At 34.9% G+C, this 19,658-nt stretch overlaps 1 protein-coding gene across 1 annotated transcript; it reads right to left on the bottom strand.

Annotated features, from left to right (window-relative positions):
• Window positions 1–554: 554 nt before the first annotated feature.
• LOC125659919 (tripartite motif-containing protein 2-like) lies at window positions 555–3,322 on the bottom strand. The gene has a single exon (XM_048891723.2). The coding sequence runs from the start codon at window positions 1,833–1,835 to the stop codon at window positions 969–971; it is 867 nt and encodes a 288-aa protein (XP_048747680.1). The 5' UTR covers window positions 1,836–3,322; the 3' UTR covers window positions 555–968.
• Between the last annotated feature and the right edge of the window lie 16,336 nt (window positions 3,323–19,658).

Raw genomic sequence — 19,658 nt, 5'->3', positions numbered from 1 at the left:
CAATAAATGTACCCATCAGATGAAATTGCCCGAGCCCTAGATGTAGGGAAAGAAATTAAAACCGTCTTTCGATAATATCAAGGCCTTTGATAAAGTTTGGCACTAGCGTCTACTTTACAATTAAGGTATACCAGGAAATATCATAGACTATATTTCAGACAGAAAACAAAAATCGTATCGAATGGAAAATCTTCAAATATAGTGCGTATAAATTCCGGGATTCCTCAAGGATCTATATTAGAGCCTTTAGTTTTCCTAATCTTCATTAATGACATTGTCCTTGAAGTCCATTGCTCTATGAAACTTTTTGCAGACAACATGTCGATATATATTATAAGAGAAAACTCCATCACAGATGCAGGAAACTTACACTCTCATTTAACAAAAATTCACGAAATATATGATTAGCAAGCAGAAATATATAATTAGTAGTTTCTTAAACAAAAACAAGTATATGCGTTCATATTAGTACTTCATAGTGGTCGTACTGTGATTCAAGCCTAACACAAAATACTGACAAAGTGAAATTTCTTCTTGCATAAGCAGCATAACAATAACGGATTTACCTTTATTTGGATTTCATTATTCATGTGTTCATATTGATGAATAACTAGTAACATAATCAAATTAGCAATTACTATACTAAGTAATAAGTTATACATGCAATTATTAAACAGCCGTGAGAGACTAATGTTCAATCTGTAATTAAACACTGAGAAACAAGTACATGTTAATTACACATCACAAACACAGGACTGTAATGAACAAGCTCCTGTAATTGACAAGGAGTTGTAGATATCACTAGCTGTGTTAAGATGTGTAATCAACACAGGTTAGATATGTAATTAACACTGTGCTTAAATATGTAATTAACACATGATTAACACTAAGTTTAGATCTCTAATGTAACATCATCTTGAAATGTGTAATTAACACCGCTTATATATATTCGATTTTCTTCACTTTGGCTAGGTTAATATCAGCCACGTTATTATCAGCCACGAAGAGGTTGTCTCTGATGTCCACACATAAACCAAACGGAAGCATAAATCACAATTTTCAATGTAACGGAGGAACTGTCCGTCCTGATCTAGGATGTGGATAAGCTGATTGCAAATGTCTGCTGTCAGGATGTGACCCTGGCTGTCTGTAGCAATGCCACCTGGAACAAATGGTTCCTTGGTATTAGAGGGATGACCAATGTATCTAAATCGGAATTTTCCTGACTGATTGACCACCACTACTGCTCTAGTTTCAAAGTCAGAAACACAGATATCCAGGTTCCTGTTCTCAGTGATGTATTTAGTGTTACCACCAGATGTATTATAGAGAGGTTGACCCTGATCATCAAACTGGATGGTTTGTTTCTCTGTGGAGTCAGAGTAACGGACAACTTTGGATTGTTTTCTATCATCACTGACCATGATAACCAGGATATCTTCACAGCATGTACAGCAGACATTGATAGGTCTCCACCCCTGTAGTGTGATCATAGTCTGTATCTGGTTATTCTTCACTAGGTTTACAGTTTTATTATCATAATCAATATAAATAAGATCTCCGTCCCGTGTCACTGCTATGTCCCGAGCGTTGTTCCCTGACTTGGGTTGTATTGATGTCAGTAGTTTACCCTGGAGGTTAAAGAGCTTCATGACTTCATCAAGTCCACATGTCCAAACTTGTTCTTCACCGAGACAGCTAACATTAAATAGCCTGTCACTACCAGTGGCTATGGTGGCGATGACTCGCGGTTCATCAAGCAGTGGTTTGATTGGAGATGATACAGTTTCTGGTGACGTCATTGTCTCACCATGTTCTTCTGTAGGAGACGTCATTTCATTTCAGTATATAATTATTAGAAAGTTCACAATGACACTGTTGGGGGACATTTTCACAGAGGTTGCACAGTAGGACGTCCTGGGCACTACAATTGGGGGGGGGGGGGGGGGGCAGCATTTCTTGTGTCGGGGTCACACGAAAAGTTTACTGTCAATGAAAAGGGAATCATAATAAAAACATTTTAACAGTTTAAACAAAACTATGATCAAAGTGAACTTATCTATCTGTATCATTAGTCACATACTGATAAATATCGATATTAACAGCACTACAATGTTAATGCGTATATATAATTTTGTCTCACCTATAAATCCAACATATCCTCGCTGTTAAGCGACCTTCCGTCTGTGATTAAATATCCGAGTCCCTCAGCAACCACCACGCTCGTTAGGGGGCGCCTCCGACTCTTGATTCCGATTTGATAAATAAATGACCTTAGCCTTCGATTACGCATTTCTATGAATAAATCCCGAGGAACACGAAAGATTAGCTTTCTAGACATTCCGTCCCATTATCAATCCGTCCCTTAGTCGATTAGTCCCATTACCGATCCGTCCCCTAGTTAATACGTCCCCTAGTCGATCCGGCCCAGAAAAAAATAATTACTTTTTTCCAAAGCTATTTACAGTACTGAATTGGTTTAATTCATTTGCGTATTTTATCTTCATGGTGTGTGTGCCGCTGATATCTTCTGTCATCAGGTAGGATGACAATAATATGCTGTTTTGATATTTGACAGCTTTTTCAAAGATCATTATACACATCACAATATTCGATAAAATGGGCTTCATTTTCAATACAAAGAATAGTTAGGTTACTGTAAGCTCGTAATTAATTATCAAAGGTTGCACAACAATGCAGTTATAAAACTGTTTTCACTCAGGTGTTTTCACAATGATCAGTGGACAGGGGACACACATTTACATTGATTGCTATACATATTTAAATAACGATGTTTCTACAATAGTTAATGAGCACACATTTTCATAACCATCGCACTTCAAACAAAAATTATAAATCCTGAATAAACAATTTTATTTACACGTCTAACTTCGGCAGTTATCTAATAGCAGGGGCCCTACTGGACAGTCTGTGCTATAAATCTACTTAACACCATCGCCAGTTATCTAATTTTGATAACTAACTGCAATATATATGCAAAAACGTCCCTTTGTCTTAGGTAATTATTCATTTATTATATCTTTGATAAAAAAAATTGGAGGGGCGGGATCGACTAAGCAAAATAGGCCGAATCGACCATGGGACGGATCGACTAGGGACGGACCGACTGTGGGACGGAACGACCTGCTACCGAAAGATTTTTTATTTTCAAGATATCACCAATCAAATATTTTTATTTTATGAAATCAGGTTCAAATTTCTTTCTTCCCCAACAAAACCATTATACTATTAAGAAATCAATTAATCTTTTCTAATGACTGAAATTCATCTATAGTAAAGCTTGGAATTTGTTATGTAACATTGTTAAAAATCGGATTTATTAAATTTCCAAGATATATGATGTAATAAAAATCAAATATTTTTATTATTTTTTAAATTCAAGTTCAAATTTTCTTTCTTTCCCAACAAAACCATAATATTTCTATTATCATCAAAAATGATTTCCGTATCTTTTATGTTAATCTAATTATTTTGTAATTATTTTTTGCGAAAATTAGATTAAAAATAAGGGCTCTGAGGTAAAACATAATTTATGTGGCTAAGGGTTTTGCCATAATTTAGAAACAAAAAGAATGCCTGATAATGATAAATTTTATTAATTAAAAAAAAACTTTGTATTTTAATGGTATCTTGAATTAAGGGAACTTTGTTGACAATACAGCAGTTCTTACACAGAAAAAGAGGGGTGTTTTTTTTTGTTTTTGTTTTTTTGTTGTTGTTTTTTTTTTGTTTTTGTTTTTTTGTCCACTGTCATTAAGATGTACAGAGTCTCTGGAATAATCCTGATTAAATTTTATCTTTCTTCATTTGCGCTTCATATCGGTCCCTTGTTAGTTCCTTCGAATGTTTGAATTTTCCTCTTGTGAGAACTTCGCATACATAAATAAATCGCACTTCTTCCTTGAACGTGTCAACTAAGTTTGCAATGTTCAAAAATATTTCGCACGAAGAGGAATACGGGACTTTCGAGATACGGATCCACTCTGACTTTTATCGCGCGTTGAACGTAATTGTAGGGCATGTCACTTCCGGATTACAATAACAACTAAGTAAACAAACATGGACTACTTTAATTGCTATCAAGTTACTGTATTTAAATGCTATTTTTGAAAGAAAGGAATCACTACAACCATTTTATAGGAAAATACAATTGATTAAATTATGCGAGTCGGCGCGGGAAATAAATCTAGGGAATATCTTGAGGATATCGGTAAAACTCCACGCCTTGCATCCAATGGTACGCGTCTAAATGCGCCCTTTCCCTTCCATCTAATTTACACCCAGGTACTAAGCACCAATAATGACTTGGATCGTCTTCATGGGACTGCGCATAGCTGCAATAATGTAGCCCTATCCAATTTTTTTTATTCTGACGTTTTCGGGACAGGGCTACAATTCCATAGGATCTCCGTAATGGTGCAAAATAATTTTATGAATAACCGGTAATAAACTCTGTGTATTAGTCCCAAATGTTGTTTACACCAAAAGGAGTACCAATTTTGTGCTCGGGCATGTCTAATAAAGGTGCTTTTCATTAAATATAATGTACAGCATGCAAAATTCTTCGTCTGCTCCGCCATGCTTGTTATCGCGAGATCTCGTAGGTGGATCTAATGAAAAGCCTAAACATTGACAATCAGCGCGAAAATGTAGTTACTCGAGCCACTTCGACAAAGAAAGGAAAATCATATTGTTGCAGAAAGAATTTACACTCTGCTGTTCGGTTTTTAACTTGATAGTAAATTCAAACCTTTTCAATACCGACGAAATAGCTTTCGCCTCCATACTTGTCCATTGATGTAAATACTACCTTATATGGCATATGCAAATGACTTGACAACCGGAAGTTGAAACTTCAGTACCTCAAACATGGCGCACAAATATGAATCGAGAAATTGGAATTTATCAAAATTGTTGAAAACGGTAGAATAGAGCCTCACAAATCTAAAGTTGTAGGTTGTAAATTTAAATATTGACTAAGAAACATAGAATATCATTTTATTTACGTAAAGAAATTCAGGAAATGTTTAGAATGAGCGCAAATGTTGCGGGAGTGAATCACTCCCGCATTTGCACCATTACGGAGATCCTAAGGAGTTGTAGCCCTCTCCCTAAAAAAAAAAAAAAAAAAAAAAATCAGAGAGGGCTACATTATTGCAGCTAGACTGCGCATAGGTTCTTTACGGACCGTCTGTTAGCAAAACACCACACGTATCGATGTCAACTTTGCCCTACAATTGGTTATTATCACGAGACCGTGGTGTATAAACGTCAAATATAATCGGTCGTTCCGGCATATCCCGAAAGTGTCACTAATGTCATTTCCACCAACTAAAATAATAACAATATGAGGTCTGAATTGTCTAACTTCCAATACTTTTGAACAAGGTATATTGTCTGCCCGTAAACCAGGCACACCAAAGAACTTGGAAATACCTGGTATTTTTAAGTCACCTTTGCAAAATTTTTCGAGTCGGGTGATATAGCTTGAACCAATCAATGATAAAAAGATTTGTTTAATATCGTTTAGAAAACAACATTCTCTTTATAAAATCATGCATAGAATGAAGAATGTCCGTTTTCGGTTTTGGCATTTAAAACACAGTACTAGATTTACCGCTTTTGAGTATGCTGTATCTCCAGTTTAAGGATTTATACTAATTAATATTGTTTTTTTTTTAATTGTATGAATCAGTTTGGACATAAAGATTGTTCCCAAGAAATATGAAGTTATTCTGTTCGCCGGTTTTAATATAATCTATAAAACATCGCAATCCGGGACAGTCGGGAGTCGGGAGTCGGCAGTAATAGATTTACCGCCCACCATGTTTACCAAATATGGATGAAACGTCCTTTTCTTCGCGGGAAAAGTCGCATTTCATGCATCAAAGTACTACGAGAAAATATTTAATGGGTGCGTATCATGAATAATTCGTTTTCATGCGTTTTAACTATATAGATAAATTCTTTACAATTAATTTTATTCATTTCATGCGAAAAGTTCTATTAAAAATCACGGAACAACCGAGAAATACAAGAAAATAATAACACACATTTCGAATTTCCTCTGTTTTACATTGCGGACAGCCTGGGCTAGCTAATTACCGTGTTATTTGGGTATGGAATTATATTTTGTGTAGCAGAGAGGTATATAGAGGATACTGACTCTGATGTCACACTGCCACCTGAGGATTTTTGTACTGACAGCGACATTGATAGTGAAACTGAAACAACCCAGGTTCCTGCGACAGTCACTCTTCCAGAAACGCCCAATGTGTAAGTGAGAAAAAAATTGAATATATGATATTAACGTTGCTGGCATTCATAAAATTGTGTTTAATCAAACACATATTCATAGTCTAGAGAACAATTTTAATGCTGCAAAATATATCTTCCAAGTTTCGCATCACAATTGAAAATTAAAATTATTTTGTGAATTTCAAAATGATAAACAACTTAAAAGATTTGAAATTAAATGCTATTTGATTTTAGTTCATCGGTTCTAGAAAACATTCCACCAACACCAGAAAAGAAAAGATTCCTATTTAGAGAAAGATTTTATACTCTTCATTGTAATTGGCACTTATTAATGTAAAACTTATACGGTACCAATTTTGATGATGTGATAAAATCAAATCAAGATTGTGTAAAGAAGAATTTTTTTTTTATTTCAATGTACAGAAAATTAAATACACTCGTGACACTGGCAGCCAGGACGAGGAAAGATCTCCACGTCTTTTAAAAAAGAAAAAGATTATTTCATGTAAGTTCAATACCAGCACTCAAACTCATTTGAATGGAGATTTTTTCATACAGTCCCATAATATTTTTGTTGAGGACAATTTGACAGTGCGTTATAGTAACAAGGATGTATGTACACAAAGCATCATAACTGGAGATCTTGGAAGTGTGAACATATATGCTGGAAAGCTTTAACAGTAATCTTATTACAGTTTATTTCTAGTCATCATGATCTATTGTTTTGAAATATTAATTAAGCTCTGATTTTAATTATATAATTTTACCTAAATTTAAATCTTTGTCAGAAATTAATCTGTTACGTTATTTTGCTTTTTACATATCTATACACATGGGAAAATAGCAGTCAGAATTCCAAAGATATTGATTTTTACATAAACATGTATCTGTTGTTTATGTACGTTACATTCTGTTCCTATGATATATTTTTGATGTATGAATTTCGAAAGCCTATTAATGGAATTTCCATTTTTGTGTTTTGATCATGTTTTGTTAAAAGTGTTTGGAAAACGTTTTCTTTCTCAAGTTTTGATTATATTTTGTTACATACGATTTGATAGTATTTTGCTTGAGATCTCATGTAACAAAACATTTTCAAAACACTATTTTGATAGTATTGTGAAACAATGTTTTGTTAGTATTTTATTGATATTTTGTTACCTCATTTGCATATGGTTTTCAAAACACTACTGCAGTATTTTGATGGTATTTTGAAAGAACGTTTTGTTTGTATTTTGTTGATGTTTTGTTACCTCATTTGCATGTGATTTGCTGTACTATTAAAACATCTTCAAAACGCAACACAGTATATTCGTGTTTTGTTATAGTATTTTGTTACCCTGTTTTTTTCGTATGGGAAGACATGTATGTAGTAAAATCATAAAAGGATGTACTCAATTTAAGGATATAACAACTCCAGGGTTCTCATAGGCGTAGCTTGGGTTCGAATATTACCGAGGCAGGGGGGGGGGGGGCACAGCCCCCCAGAAGCTATCGACATTTTAACAACGTAAAAGGTGTTGTTGTTTTTTACCGAGGCAGCTGCCTCGGTTGCCTCAATGGAAGCTACGCCACTGGTTCTGACTCCAGAGTACTCAGTAGGTCCAAAATGGTCATATTGTGTATGTATATGAACTGAAAAAAGAACACACAATTTTTTTTTCAGTAGGTATTATCTTAAGTGATTAGTTTATTGTTCAGGTTGTTTGGTTTATTTCATCAATACTGAATCAATTTTGATGATTTTTATTTGATTATTTACTTTATTAAAATGAATATTCTCTGAAAGTAAAAATTCATGTTGGATTTAATTTTGATATTTTTTCATAGACTCATAATAGCGAAATGTAATCTGACATGAAATGAAATATGTGTACAGTATACATGTCATCTGTTTACAGATATGTCCTTCAGGAAGAAATTGCAATTCTTTGACACTTAGAAGAACACACAGCCACATATAGACTTTGATGGCATTCCATTGTTTATTTTGGGGAAAAAAGATAATGGAATGCCATCAAGGTCCCGACAGAGACCGAAAAACCAATGAAAGAAATTGCAGAAGTACACAGAACATGCATGTATGTATTATGTAACGGTTTTAAGTGTTTGAAAAATATTTGATCAATAACTTGACGTTTCTTTGATAATAAATATTTTCACCGAAATGTACTTGTGTTCCTCTAAAATTAGGAGGCAATTTTTATATTTTGAATAATCATTAGGTAATATTACTACTTTAATTTTGATAACATGTATTATTGTTAATGAATGTATATTTTGTAGTCTGATCATACATACAAAAGAAAGCACAGAAGGGTACAGACAAGCAAGAAGAAAGGTTGCCCTGCTAAGTTGAAAATTCGCCATGTAGTGAAGATTCCTTTAGAGATGGCCAAAATCTTTTATTGTGTTTAGGTGGGAAAGCAGTATTCTTGAAAAGGGACTCCTTCACAAACACTTCCAACAACAGTTTCATCTTTAAAGTACTGGTTACTCGATGTTCACCTTGGGCTTCAACCCTCTTTATGTACTCTGAAAGTCGTTTATCCAAAATTGGCTGTAAGGTACTGAAAATGAATCAGGCAAGATCATTTCTAGTAAAGTTTTTAAAATCTTACTCCCTCTGTACCGTAGATTATTTTATATATGTAAATGACTTGACATTGTGTGTATATTTCACCCAGACAACAGTAAAAATATACGAGTGAATTTTCAGGAAAGAACGGTATTGATTCATAAAATATCATTATAAATGCAATTCATTATACATGTGTCTTTTATATCAAAACACATTTTACAAGTACTGGAATGAAAATCACTCTACTTTACAGCATGAATTCATTAAAAGTGTAATAGATTTTTTTTTTTATGTGTAATGAATAGGAATAGGAAATTTCATTCTATAAATTGTTATCAGTCTTCTGTATCACATTTATGAATATAGTGTAGGTCATAATGTTTTACAAACTTCCAGAGTCAGTCATTGAGGAACCTGATGAGAGCTTCTTGTTGGATGAAGATTTCACCATTAGACATAAACCAGGTTGCAGAAACAAATTCCTGTATGTGCACCAGACAAAGTGGCAGCAACAACTTTTGAGAAGATATGGAAATGAAATTTGCCTCTTGGATGCCACCTACAGAACTACATAATATTCCCTGCCCCTGTATTTTCTGTGTGTTCCCACTAATGTAACATATGTGACTGTTGCCACATTCATTGTTGAGTCAGAAGATACACCTTCCATCCAGGAAGCTCTCTCTGTGAAAAAAGCATGGAACCTTGAATGGACACCATCATACTTTATGTGTGATTATGCTAACGAGGAAATAAATGCTGTAGAATCTGTGTTTCCAGGTAAGCTAACATTTCAACCCATCAAATTAAAATAGTACTCTGCAACTTGATGATTTAAATCTTAAGAGTAAGACAGTTGAAAATGCCTGTGCATAAACTTAATTATGTGTATATTAATTAAATTTGAATTATTCAAGCATGAAAAGTAAGGACATAGTGATAATAATGAAAAAAATTAAGGGTCAATGATTAGACAGCCTAGGCAAAGCAAGTATGATTAGCACTTATAGCCTAAATAAGACTTGAAAAGAAAGTTATTACCTACATCAAATTGTTATGAAAGTTCTGAATTTCAATTTATATACCAAAAGTGGTTTTTATACGCCCGTCGAAGACGTCCCGTATTATGATATGGCGTCGTCCGTCTGTCTGTCCGGACCTTGTGGGCAGGATACAGACTGAACCATAAGCCCTAGGGCTTTACAACTTGGTACATTTGATCACCATGATGAGAGGAAGATGCCTATTGTTTTTCAAGGTGAGAGGTCAAAGGTCAAGGTCGTAGTATAACTTATAAGGAAAACCTTTTGGGCAGGATACAAACCGAACCGTAAGCTCCAGGATATTATAACTTGGTATATTTGATCATCATGATGAGAGGAAGGTGCCTATTGTTTTTCAAGGTGAGAGGTCAAGGTCGTAGTATCACTTATAAGGAAAACCTTTTGGGCAGGATACAAACCGAACCGTAAGCTCCTGGATATTATAACTTGGTATATTTGATCACCATGATAATGAATTAGCTCACAGAGGACAGTGCTAACTTCAATAAAATATGAATCCCACTAAAATATGTTTTCCTTGAGCAAAATCTACGGGCATAATATGCCACGTTGGTGTTGCTCTTGTTGGATTATGAAACACTGTTAAGCTTTATTGATAACTATAAATTCTAAGAATATTTTGAATTAACTTTACAGATATTTATGTGCACGTCATTTGACACTGTCTCTCTTATCTGTTTTTCTGTGAGTTGTTAGCCACCTTAGTCTGCTGATGAATCTAGAGTAGAAGGTTTGACATAACTGAAAATCGGTCTATTTTGCATTTCTTGTCTGGGTCATACCTTTCGCATTGTAAAGCCTAGTGTAATCAAACTTGGTCAGTTGATGTACTAAATGGGTAAATGTATGTCTCAGCAGAAAGAGCAAGAGTATGCAGACAAAATTAACTTTCATGTACATGTCATGTAGTTCCAGATGGTTTACTTTATTAAAGTTCTTGGATCTTGTTTATAACTAAGGAGACATTCATACTTTAATATTTGTATGTTTCAGAATCATTTGTGTACCTTTGTGACTTTCATCGGGAACAGGCCTGGGAAAGATGGCTGAAAGCATCTCACAATGGCATAGGGGATGCTAAATCAAATATTTTGTACCTCTTTCGCTCGATAGCTCATTCGAAAACTGTTGAGGAATATGACATGGCCAAAGCCAGTTTAGAGGTATATTATTAGCTCACCTTGGCTTTTGTGATCAAAATATGTCCATTGTCTGTCGGTGGCGACGTAAACTTTTCACATTTGCATCTTTTTCTCCAGAAACACTGGGCCAATTTCAACCAAACTTGGCACCAACCATCTTTTGTTAAAGGGCTTTCATTTAAGTTTGTTCAGATAAAGGGTCAAGTCCCTTCAAAGGGGAGATAATCACATAAATACAAAATAGGGTGGGGTCATTTAAAAACCTTCTCAAGAACCACTGGGCCAGAGGAGCTGAAATTTACATGAAATCATCCTGACATAGTGCAAATTCAAGTTTGTTAAAATCATGACCCCTGGGGTTAGGATGTGGCAACAATAGGGGATCAAAGTTTTACATAAGAACATACGTGAAAATCTTTATAAATCTTCTACTCAAGAAAAACTGAGATTTACTTGAGAGCTTCTTGACATAGTGCATATTCAAGTTTGTTAAAATCATGACCCCCGGTGGTAGGAAGGGGTCACAATAAGGGATCAAAGTATTACATGCAAATATATATGGAAAATTTTTAGATATGGGCCAAGATGACTCATGTAAGCAATTTGGCCCATGGGCCTCTTGTAAAACTTTGCTCATAGAATTGAAATTATAATAAATTTATACTAATTATTATCTCTAAATAGATACTTCACTGTTTTGATGTACACATGTATATAATTATGAGATGTGAAATATTTTGTAGGAAAGCAAATTCTGGAGAGAAAACAGTAGATTAAGGATATGGTTTAAAGAAAGGTGGCTGGACAAACACAAGGTAAATTGTCGTAAAAAAATTGACACTGGTGTTTGTGAATTAAAAAGTCAAATTTTGATTTGATCGTGAACATAATCTTATTCAGAAGACTAAATTTAACTTTATTTGCTGCATAATTTTGTCAATTCATATAACTTCAAATGGCATTGATAATCAGTATTTTATTTCTGTAGAAATGGCTACAGGCTTTCCGCCAGATGCGATTCAATGCATCAGTGAATACAAATGATGGGGTGGAGAGACAAAATAAAAGTCTTAAGTATGAATACTTAGAGACAAAGAAAGCAAAGTCTTTGTCCCATCTTCTCACGATTCTCTGCAATGAATTTCTTCCTGATCTGTACCAAAGGTAAATGTACACAATTTATATGTTCTTTAATAATACATAATGTGGTGTGATGTAACGCAACAATATACAACATGATATAACTGGAATGAATATCAGATTATATCACAGATTGTATGAACGCTTTTCCTCCTATATGGCTTATCGGATAGACTTTAAACTTTGTACAATGCCCTATTTTTAGGTATGCAAGACAAAATTTGTCTTCTGCTGAAGAAGCCAGAAATTATGATGAGAATATTCCCATCTTTCTTAGAAACCGGCCAGCTAGTGTAGTGAAACACTGCTACGGAAGGTGGGAGGACTCCATCAATATCCCTGCAGAAGATATCGAAGTGAAATCATGGTCCCGATGGTGGGTAGCGCATACCGACCGTTACCCAAGCGTATAATTATTTCCCCTTGAACCTGACCTGGAATTTGTTGAATCCGATGATCTTACTGGTAAACATTTCCGGTTAGTGTAAAATCTGAACCATATGGTCGGTCCTTTAATTTTCAAATATTTTTCGATCTCCTGAAGGTCCCATGAACGTCAAGTTATCGAGAGTCACCTGTATATATATTTGATTACAGCTTTACACGAAGTAAAACAACTGTTGTCATTACAGATGATCGAAATCATGGAATTAGCAAAACAAAGGTTGCAGTAACAATACCCCATAGCAATGATACTTTTTGTACAGATGGAAAAGGTAAATTATATTGTTGATTGCCTCCCAAATGAAATTTGGAGACTTATTGTTTTTGCTCAGTTCTTATTATTCTTCTGCATCTTCTTTTTTCATTCATGGATCGTGCCTGTAAAATGCTGTGTAAAAAGTTAACACTGGTGCTTTTAACCCAGTTATGTCCCCAAAAAACTGTTGTGATGTGCACTTCTGAAATTGTTCACTTTGATCCTTTTATCCTTTGTCTAAAAAGCAGAAGTCCTGTTGAACTCTTGTGGTCATTGGATAATGAATGCCTTACCGACAGGGTAAGTTATGTTAAGAATTATGAGGAACAATGTGTTTGTAGTTTGAAATGATTATTACATGGTAATATTAAGATTACTGACAAATTATTGAATAAATGAATGAAAATCAGTTATAACTTAAATTGCTCTGATTTATATCCTTTATTACAAGGTGCTAGACTGTTACTTGTCCCATTTAGTCACTATGCATAATGGGTTGGAAAGAAAAGTGATTTACTATGATCAAACAAAGATGACGGATATCATCAACTGTTCCTATCAGATACACGAGGTGTCAGATAGTTGTGTGAGTGATGTTTATTGTAGTATTTTATAGTTACTTAGGTAATTATTTGAAGAAGAAAAATGACATAAAACTACAAAATTAGAACCAAAATATAATCCAATTTTTTGTAGCAAACAGATCCACATATTTCGCAAGTCTTGATTTTTTTTTTTTTTTTTTTTTTATCTCTGACAGTTTTTGGAAATGTATAGATATAACTTAAGTATGTGTACATAGTATTAAGATAAAGTTGAAGACGAAAGAAAAAAGTAGAAGTAAGTTATAAAGTAAATTTGCCACATTACTGTATCAATTTGTTTTATCATTTATTTTTTCTTTTGTGACAGAATTCAGATTTGGAGGCTGATGTCATTTTGGGAATATATCACAGATCACATCACTGGACATTAGTGGTACATGTTTCATACTTCTTTGCTCACATACTGTTTTCATGTGTGTAGTTAATTCGAAACTATGATGCCATAATGGTGGTTTGATTTTTCTTTCTTTCCTGTGACTATTTCACTATTGTAAAATGTAAACCAACACAATAACTTTATTAAGAAGGAAAAATAAGTACACATTGTTTACATGAATGTGTACTTCATTAGATTGTAGAAGTCAAGAAAGGAATTGTTTATTTCTATAACCATTGTGGTGAAAGATAAATGGAGATGCAGAAACTTTTGAGCAGCTGGAGGTAATGTGAAACTTAAACGGTACCAATTTTGATGCACCAGATGCGCATTTCGTCAAATAATGTCTCTTCAGTGATGCTCAACCGAAATGTTTGAAATCCGAAATAATTATGAAGTTTTAGAGCTAAATAGAGCCAAAAACAGCGTGCCTAAAAAGTGGAGCCAAATTCGTCCAAGGATAAGAGCTATGCATGAGGGAGATAATCCTTAATTTTGAAATGAATTTCTAAATTTTATAACAGCAATTAAATATACATCCGTATTTTCAAGCTAGTAACGAAGTACTTAGCTACTGGGCTGTAGAGACCAGCAGAGGCCTCGACCCAGGGGTCATAATGTAAAACTTATACTCAACCGAAATGTTTGAAATCCGAAATAACTATGAAGTTTTAGAGCTAAATAGAGCCAAAAACAGCGTGCCAAAAAAGTGGAGCCAAATTCGTCCAAGGATAAGAGCTATGCATGAGGGAGATAATCCTTAATTTTGAAATGAATTTCTAAGTAAATGATACAATATTTAACCAATTTTGAATTAGGAAAATTTCTATGCCCCTTATGAATTAAGTTTTGGGATATTTCATGTGGAAGTCTAACTATATATATTTTCCATCTTTTGGTTCCTTATTTTAAGACCTTACTTTGAAACTTTTGTGTAATATAAGTAGACTTTTAGTTAGATAAGTAACCATGTAACTATTAATGCTTTGGCCTTAAAATTGATCTATAAACTAATAATTTTCTATATGTTGACATTCATCCTGATCCTGGTGGAATTTGGAATGCATATAAGATATCTTTGCTTTTAAAATTGTGCAAATACACACAATTAATTACCTAGAGCGTAAACCATTCGGGTTAAATGTATATAGTTTATTATTGTATTTATTTATTATCGATATTGTGATATATATTTATATGAGTTACTTGCGCATGCGTGGATATTGTTTTTGAATACTTTTTTAATATATTCTCTATGTTATGTAAACAGCGAATGAGAAAGATAAAACACTTTATATTCATATGCGAAAATCTTGATTTATATTCGATAATCTTGTTATCTATATTCAATAAATCTTATATCCGGATTTTCGTAATTCTTGCTTGTACGAGTTGTCGTTCGTGCGGGACGGTATGTATCCAAAGTTTGGTTGGTTTAAATATATATCATAGGCGCCTGGGTCAAGGATATTGCACTATAACCTATATGTAAACAATGGAGGAAATTCGAACCACGAATAAATATTTCTCTCTTGATCTTGATAGGTTACGGTGATACATCTCTCGACGTTGTTACACCGCGCGAGCGTCAAGTAGCAAAAATTTACATGGAGACACTCTTCACTATGTCAGCGAAAGTGACTACTGGTTCTTTGGAGGCTTTCAGTTTGTCGATGATATCTGGGGGTACTGCATTCCAGTCTCTGATGGTGTTTGGGAGGAGGCTGTATTTCAAAATGTCTGTTCTTGCATAAATTCTGTTGTATTGATCTTGATGCATACTTTTAGTTTTCCGTTTTGGTTTCGAGAGGACTTCAGTTGGTATATTGGCTCGGTTGTGTAGGCCTTTGCAGAATAGCACAAGTCTGTTGTTTTTCCTTCTATCCCCTAATGGTGGTAACTTCAGGTCGTTTAGTATTTGCGTCGTGGTTCCTGGATCGTATGTATAGTTTGATGATATGAATCTAGCAGATCGTTTTTGCACAGTTTCTAGTTTGTTCTTTAGGTATTCTTGATGTGGGTCCCATGCTGAGCTGGCATATTCTAGTAGTGGTCTAATTAATCCTTTGTAGGCTTGTAGTTTTACTTCGTGAGGGCATGATGATAGGTTCCTCTTAAGTAATCCTAAGGTCTTATATGCCTTGTTTCAGGTTTCCGTTATATGTTTTCCCCAGTGCAAGTTGTTGGTGATGTGTACCCCTAGATATTTTATGGATGTCAAAAATTCTAGGCTTGTGTTTTTTCAGGGTATAGTTGTAGTCGATGTTTGTTATCTTCCTGCTTAACGTCATCATGTTGCAGTTGACTAGCTGGCTGGAATCGCATTCCCCACGCTGTTGCCCATTTACCTAGTTTGTTGATGTCATCCTGGAGTTTCCTACAATCATCTATGTTGTCTATTTCCCTATAACAGACACAGTCATCTGCGAAAAGTCGGATATTTGATGTTACACCTGAAATGTCATTTATATGGACAAGGAAGAGTATGGGACCCAGAACTGTTCCTTGCGGTACATCTGATTTGACATCTGCTGTTTGCGATTTTTCACCATTCACCACTACGCACTGTTCTCTTCCTGATAAAAATTGGTCAATCCAGTTTAATATGTTGCTTGGAATACCATATCGATGTAGCTTTGTTTTCAGTAATTCGTGAGGCACGGTGTCGAAGGCCTTTTCAAAGTCCAGGATGAAAATGTCAACTTGTTTCCTGTTCTTTAGTGATGTTGCCCAGTCATGTATGATGGAAACTAACTGAGTCTCACAGCTATGGTTTTTCCTAAACGCATGCTGCCTATTGTTGAGGATGTTATACTCTTCAAAGTGTGTCATCATGTTTGAGCATATGATGTGTTCAAGCATCTTACAGCAGATACAGGTCAATGAGACTGGTCTGTAGTTGCTTGGTATAGATCTATCATTTTTCTTGAAGAGTGGACAGATGTTAGCCTTTTTCCAGTCTGTTGGAATATTTCTACTGTTGATTGACTGCTGGAAAAAGTGTGTGATGATACTTGCTAGTTCGCCCGACAATTCTTTTAGTACTCTGGGGTTGATTCCATCTGGACCCATGGCTTTTGTAGGATTAAGGTTTTTCAGTATCTTTTCTACTCCTTTTGATGTTATGTTGATTTTACTCATGTTTGGTGCTCTAATCTTGTTGTATGTAACTGATTCGTATTCTGTTTCTGTGAATACACTAGAAAATTGTTCGTTTAAAGCTTCTGCTTTCTGAAAATCTGTTTCCGCTGTATTTTACCAGATTTGGTTTGTAATACTGGAATCCCTTGTTTATCTGCTTTCTGGTTATTTATGTATTTCCAGAATGGTTTCGAGTCCTTTTTAGCTCACCTGAGCTAAAAGCTCAAGTGAGCTTTTCTGATCACCCGTATTCCGGCGTCCGTCCGTCCGTCTGTCCGTCTGTAAACTTTTAACATTTTTTACTTCTTCTCAAAAACCACTGGGCCAATTTCAACCAAAGTTGACACAAAGCATCCTTAGATAAAGGGAATTCTAAATTGTTAAAATAAAGGACCAGGCCACCTTCCAAGGGGGAGATAATTAAGAAAAGGTAAAAATAGGGTAGGGTCATTAAAAAATCTTCTTCTCAAGAACCACTGGGCCAGAAAAGCTGAGATTTATAGATAAGCTTTATTAGGTAGTGCAGATTCTAAATTTTTAAAATTTCAAAGTTTTACATACAAATATATAGGAAAATCTTTAAAAATCTTCCTCTCAAGAACCACTGAGCCAGAAAAGCTGAGATTTATATGAAAGCTTCCTGATATAGTGCAAATTCATGTTTGTTAAAATGATGGCCCCCGGGGGTAGAATGGGGCCACAATAGGGGTTCAAAGTTTTACATTCAAATATATAGAGATATCTTTAAAAATCTTCTTCTTAAGAACCACTGAGCCAGAAAAGCTGAGATTTACATGAAAAGCTTCTTAACATAGAGCAAAGTTAAGTTTGTTCAAATCATGGCCCCCTGTGGTAGGATGAGGCCACAATAGGGGATCAAAGTTTTACATACAAATATATAGGAAAAATCTTTAAAAATCTTCTTCTCAAGAACCATTGGGCCAATGAAGTTCACATTTACATGAAAGCATTCTGACATAGTGTAGATTCAAGTTTGCAAAAACTATGGCCTCCAGGGGTAGGTTGGGGCCATAATAAGGACTAAGGTTTTACATGCAAATATATATAGAAAGTCTTCTGACATGGACCAAGGTGACTCAGGTGAGCGATGTGACCCATGGGCCTCTTGTTTACATCACCAATCATGTTGTTTACGTAGTTATCATGTGATTTCTTCACTTCTTTCTTTATTTCATTTCTCAGTTCTTTCCACTTTTGCTTAATTCGGGTGTTTCCTGTTTTCTTATAGTTGGCATGTGTCTTGTTCCTCCTTTTGATTACACATTTGATGTTGTTGTGTATCCAAGGTACTGATTTTTTCCCTTTCGATGTTTTTGATGGGATGTTGTTCTGTACAGTTTCCAGGATAAAGTTCTTTATCATTGACCAGTTCTGTTCTACTGTCCTTACGTTTTGGTGTCCATTGAAGTACTTGTCGTTGGCAAAATTTGCGGTTGCCTTTCGCATACTGTCATAATTTCTTTTTGAATACTGAAGGTATTTTCTCTTCGGTACCCTTTTGTCTGGAATGTAACATTTTAATGTTACTTTTATCATGTCATGATCACTCAATTTATCAAGTGAGTTTATATTTGTGCATTGTCCAGGTATAGTTGTAATGAATAAGTCCAATGTGTTTTCGCCTCTGGTTGGGAAGTTGATCAGTTGTTCAGATCTATGTTCATCGAGTTTGTCAATGAGTAGTTGACCTTCGCTATCCGATAAGCAAGTTCCCGTCTCTTTTTCCAATTTAGATTCCCATTTGATTTTTCCATAGTTAAAGTCACCTAATACATGTATGGCTGGTTGGGCTTTTGATTTTGGTTTAAGTGCTTTAATTTTGTCAATTTGGTCTTTGAGTTTGAGGATTTGTTCTGAAGCTGCGTTCGGTTGTCTATACCAGCTGCCAAAGTAATGATCTTTACCATTGACTGATATCTTGCTCCAAGTTCATTCTGAGCTGTTCTCTAGGTTTTTGAGTGGTTGGCTTTCAAATTTCTTCTTAATAAGAAGCATTGTGCCTCCCCCGCTGAGCGTTCTGTCATTTCTGTATATATCGTAGTCCAATGTGTCCGGTATCAGTTCGTTTGACGGTATACTACTGTCAATTTTTGTTTCTTGTATTGCCACCACATCAGGATTTTCTGTTGCCAAGTATGCTTGGAGATCAAGTCTTTTCCCTCTTATGCTGTTGATGTTGATTGAGACAATATCTATTGAATTAGCTCTTGTAGTTTTAGGGATTGTCTTCTTTTCAACATAACTGTCGGATAAAAACTCAAATCTGTTGTCATTAGCTATACTGGTTTCAGAGTTTCTGAAAGATGATGTGTTTGTTGTGTCACGTTTAGGGCATAGCCATGTACAGTTTGTAGATTGTATGGTCTTGTATTGTTCTTCATCTATACGGCACATACATTGTGTATCCAGAGTTTGCATGTATGTAAAACTTATACGGTACCAATTTTGATGCACCAGATGCGCATTTCGACAAATAATGTCTCTTCAGTGATGCTCAACCGAAATGTTTGAAATCCGAAATAACTATGAAGTTTTAGATCTAAATAGAGCCAAAAACAGCGTGCCAAACAAGTGGAGCCAAATTCGTCCAAGGATAAGAGCTATGCATG

This window comes from Ostrea edulis, chromosome 9, assembly GCF_947568905.1.
Source record: "Ostrea edulis chromosome 9, xbOstEdul1.1, whole genome shotgun sequence".
In the NCBI taxonomy this organism is placed as follows: domain Eukaryota; kingdom Metazoa; phylum Mollusca; class Bivalvia; order Ostreida; family Ostreidae; genus Ostrea; species Ostrea edulis.
The sequence above is the reverse complement of the archived record's forward strand: the minus strand, read 5'-3'. Positions and strand labels throughout refer to the sequence as shown.